At 58.5% G+C, this 4,873-nt stretch overlaps 1 protein-coding gene across 1 annotated transcript in view; it reads left to right on the forward strand.

The window, feature by feature from the left end:
• Positions 1 to 4,873, forward strand: part of PHACTR3 (phosphatase and actin regulator 3) — a 213,083-nt gene that overhangs the window by 112,966 nt on the left and 95,244 nt on the right. Inside the window, exon 2 of the mRNA XM_040638539.1 lies at positions 3,649 to 3,810. Coding sequence (XP_040494473.1) covers positions 3,649 to 3,810 — 162 coding nt within the window. The remainder of the gene's footprint in view (positions 1 to 3,648; positions 3,811 to 4,873) is intronic.

Consider the following 4,873-nt stretch of genomic DNA (forward strand, 5'->3'; position numbering starts at 1 on the left):
CCCCCCCCCCCCCCCCCCCCCCCCCCCGCTTCAAGTGAGCCACAGGGCTGAGCCCCAGGCAAGGATGTGGGAAGTCCCCTGCCCTTCGTTCCCCAGCAAGGCCACGACGGGCGTGAGGGTGCAGGGAAGAAATGCAGTCAGCACGTCCGACCCCGTCCGTGAGGGACAGAGCCAGGACGTGAGCCCAGCTGCCTGGTCGTGGCACCTGCATTCTGTACAACGAAACTGCACTGGTTTCCATAGCACGCCAGAAATGTTAACGCACAGCGGTGAGGATGATGAAATTGTGGGGGTGGGGGATGGCAGAGATGAGTGGGTGGGCAGATCTGGGGAGCTGTCCGGGCTTGGCGATCAATCTGCCCTTTGTGCTATAGGAAAAGGGAAAGGGTGGAAATGTGCAGAAAAGTGATGTGACCAGAGTTGTTCGTAAGGGGGGTGGGGGGACTGTGGGGAGGCCAATTAGAACACCTGTGGGGCATCTGGGGGGAGCCGCTGGTGGCCGGGAGCAGGGTCACCATGGTGTGGGTAGCCAGTGGGGTGGGATTTGGGGTCTGATTTCTGGTTTATTCTATGTGCTGCTCCTTTTTGCTTCAGCTGCTGGGAAGCTCAGAGCCATATGTGTCCCCCCCCTCCGGTGCCCTCGTGGTATCTCTAAGGCCTCGATGCGGTGGTCCTGTCCAGACTCCCCTTCCCCTGGATTTCTGCAGGCGCTCATCTTGTGGGCCCTGTGTTTCTGGTAACTGCCACCCATCTTTTGTGAGGTATAAACCAAGGGATGACAATGGTCTATTGTCCCCATGCACATCTCTGGGGATCGTCATCTTCATCTTCGAACCAGCCTGGATGCTTGGGGGAACTTGGCCAGTTCTCTCCCCCTGGTGCCAAAATGCCTCCAGGACAGCAGCCTTCCGGGGCCTGGCAGTCCTGTGCCCATCTGGCTTCTGTGGGCGGGAAGGAAAGGAGGGGATAATAACAGGACTAAACCGCCTCTGGGAAGAGAAGGACCCGTCTGCATCCTGCCCCTGGAGCGTGGAGCTGGGGAGATGGTGGATGGAGGGGTCTGTGACCCGTGCCCTGGGGCTTCTATCGCTCGCTCCCTAGCTCATACTTCCTGGGCCCCCCCTGGGTGCTGGGGACACAGACGAAAACAAGCTCAACCAAGCTGCTTTCTCAAACAAGACACCCCGAGGCTTGTGCTTCCACACAGGGTTGCTTTGTCGACCTCTGTGGACACGGTCTCCTCTCTACAGCTAGAGCTGGTATGATGACAGCTAGAGAGAGTGGCCGCACGCCCTGGTTGGCTGGGACGGTCCTGGTTTATGCCTTTTGTTGGTGTCTCACCATTTGTGTCCTGCTCTGGGAGATGGTTTACGCAGGCACACGAGAAGATACCAAGGGGATCTCTGGAGTCAGCCTGCTCAAGGTCATGCCCAACCTCCAGCATTTCCTCCCTCTGGGAGTCAACAAGACGGCTCCCGGCCCTAACCCTCAGTGTGCTCACCTGTAAAATGGATATGATAAGAGTCTTATCTCATAGATTTACTGTGAGGGTGAAGTAAGGTGGTACCTGGCCCAGAACAGGCAGGGACTGACTTTCACTCCATCATAATTCTTGTGCTACTTGTATGTTATAAATCACCGTGACAGTTTCTACCCAGAGACCATGGTGGCATGGTATGATAAGCAGAGTGTCTACAGAGCCTTAAAACGTAGATAATGTTGTTTTACATGGATTGTAACATACTCTCAATGAACTAGGTATTAAATGTGTTTACCTAAGTTTCCAGTCTCCGTGGCCACCCTGTGGTCACCCTGAATCTTCTTTCAACACTAGGCATCAGGGATGATCATTATCTTTATTTTACAGACGTGGAAACCGAGGCTCAGAGGGGCAGGTGCCTTGCCATGAGCCCTGGGCTACTGACAGGTGTCAGACCTCAGGGATCACCTGGTTGCTGCTCCCTGGGGCTGTGTGTCTCATCAGATGGGGCACTGGGCCAGGTCTGACGGCAACCAGCCCGTCACAGGGCCTGGCCCCTCTGGAGGCCTCCTTCTGCTGACAGCGCTCCTGAGACAGCTCACTCCAGCCCTGCTCTCCTGGCATCTTGGGTCCCTCTGGGGCTTCTTGGCTCTGTACAAACTCACGCTCCCCACCCCGCCTGTGGGTAGCAATGAGGTGAAGTAACCCACTGGGTGTGGAGCTAAGTGTGTGCTGGGCAGCATGCGTGTGCGTGTGTGCCCACGTGCGGGTGCGCGGAGTGTCCTGGCCAGGGTCGGACACGTGTACCAGCAGCCATGCTGGGGAGCACTGGCGGGTCTGTGAACATGAGCACCCAGGGATATAGAGAGATGAAAACTTAGGGCACTCAGAGCCTTGTCACTGCCAGGAGAAAGGTCCCTTCCCTGTGCCGGGAGGGGTTTGGGGCAACTGAAGCTTTTTCCTCCGTCCTCCCAGGCGCTGGCCTGAGCTCTGGCCTGAGCTATGCCCGGTGGACGGGGGACCGGGTGAGCCGTGGAGCCAGCAGTGGTCACTCTCACGCGGCTCTCTGATTTCTCTGTCTTGTCCGCTGCATTGTCTTGCATTCTAACGAAAATTCTTCCTTCAAACATGAGCATGTCCTAACTCCCGAAGGGCCGGTGGTGAAGCTCATGTCTTCCTCTCTCCCAGGCCCCCCAGTAGTGTGTGCCCCCCCGTTGCCTGAGGGCCCCACAGACGTGTTCTCTGCGCATACGAGCGTGCGCAGGGACACGACCCCTTTACACGCGTTGCTGGCATATGCCGTATGATTTCCGTGCTGATTTACTTGACCTAGCAATCGGTCTTGGCCAGGTTGCCTATCTGCTTATTTCCTTCCATGTCCGTACACGGGTCACAGAGGGGAGGGATGATCAGTGACTTAGCCAGTGGCCTGTCGATGATACCGGTCCTCCTTGTGTGACAAACAGCTCCATGAGCACCCTTGCATGTCCATCTCTGTGTGTCCCGCAGAGTGCAAAAACAGTTTTCTGAACAAGGATCCAAAAGAGAGCTGCTTTCCTTGGTCCATTCATGCACTGACTCCTTCCGCGGCTGTTCAGTGGGGAGCATGGCTGGGCCTGTGCCGAGGTCCGAGCAGAGAGCGGACAGCTCAGCAGGAGGGCAGGCACCCAGGCACCACCGGGTGCAGACTCTACCCGCACAAGCAGCTTCAGGAGCAGAAGGCAGGGCTCTGAACCTTGTCTGGGACAGGAGAACGTGGAGACTTGCAGAGAAAGTCAGATTTAGCAGAATGGCTGAAGGAGAGCAGCCAGAGAGAAGCACAGGTGAAGGGCATAGCATGAGCAAAGGTCCTGGGGTGGGAGAGATTTCATGGGGGAACTTAAGAAGTCTTCAAATTGCTGTGGCCAAATGCAAAGTTGGTGGAGGGCTTCCGGCAGACCGCAGAAGGGTTCGGGGGGGGGGCAGGTTTCCGTAGAAGGGAGCACACGAATTCGGGTGCTGGGACATGCCACCTGTGGGCACTCGCCCATGGGAATGAGCCCCAGGCTTTGGAGAGTCACTAGTGGCCCCTAGGGTGGGGGGAGGGGGTCACCTCGGCAACCCCCCCCCCATGGAGTCATGTAGGATTGGTGATCACTTGAGCCCTTCCTTGGTGTTCCCCCTTCCAGATGAAATGGACCAAGCCCCCCCAGCGCGCTCCGAATATCTGGTCTCAGGGATCCGAACTCCCCCGGTGAGGAGGAACAGCAAACTGGCCACCCTGGGCAGGATCTTCAAACCCTGGAAATGGAGGAAGAAGAAAAACGAAAAACTGAAGCAGACGACGTCCGGTGAGCATGGGGGAGAGGGAGCTGGTGCCCCAGTCACGGTGCTTCTCGTGCTGACGGTTTCTCCCCAGCCCCCACGGGAAGGCCAGCTGAGCTCTGTGGGCCCTGATGGCTGGAGCTCTTCAGCCTTCTCCGGTCACCTCCTTGGTGGGGTGCTTCAGCACTGGGCAGATCTGTAACCCCCTCAACACCCAGACCCACGGGGCTCACAAATCACTGGGACCTTGTTAATGCAGTCTCGGAGTCTCTGCAGGCCGGGGCGGGGAGGCTGGCTTGGGGCAAGCTGTCCTTGCTGACCACACTGGGGCCTAACCTCCCTAGGAGTCCCGTCGGGGACTGGGAGTGTCCAGGCCCTCATCTTTACTGGATTCCTGGAGGAGAAGCCTCCAGAGCCAGCCACTCCCAGCTCCTAAGCTCTTCCTGCAGAGGCTGGCTATCAGGCTCTCCCACCCCGACACCCTCCCACCAAAGAAGCTGCCTTCCCTCACTCACCTTGGGCTGCATGCTTATACCCTGCCAGTCCCAGCTCTGTGGGAAGGTGGGTTGCCCCTCGCATCCACACCAGGAACTATGGCCGTGCCACTGGACCACGGAGGACAGATGTGGGAACAACACAGCTGGCCGTGGTGCAAGTAGTGTCCAAGTAAACACTCAGGGCCAGCCCATGGGCCAGTGCTCTTCCCGGGACCCCACCCACCTCGGGGAGGGGCAACAGGCTCAGAGCGGGGAAGCCAGGCCCAGGGTCAAGCAGCCAGCAGGCCATGGAACTAGAGCGTGAGCCCTGGCAGCCTGGCTCAGGTCTGGCTCCTGGATGACAGGGTGTCCGTGGTGAAGGGGGAGGAGGTCCGTGCCCCCGAAGCAAACCCCAGGGGAGACTGCGTCTCAGCTCCCCGCAGGCCTCACTGCTGAGCTGTGTACTTGTTACAGCTACAGCTGGGGACCATTAGCGGGCGAGCTGTGCACGTGGAATTAGTCCAGGCCGTGGGGACCAGCCTGGGAAGTGCCGGCCTCAGGCTGCTGTCTATGGTGGTCCCTGGGGCCCCGGTCTCCTTCCCAGCATGGCAGC

The sequence above is a fragment of the Ursus maritimus genome, unplaced genomic scaffold (genome assembly GCF_017311325.1).
Source record: "Ursus maritimus isolate PB19 unplaced genomic scaffold, ASM1731132v1 scaffold_22, whole genome shotgun sequence".
NCBI lineage: Eukaryota > Metazoa > Chordata > Mammalia > Carnivora > Ursidae > Ursus > Ursus maritimus.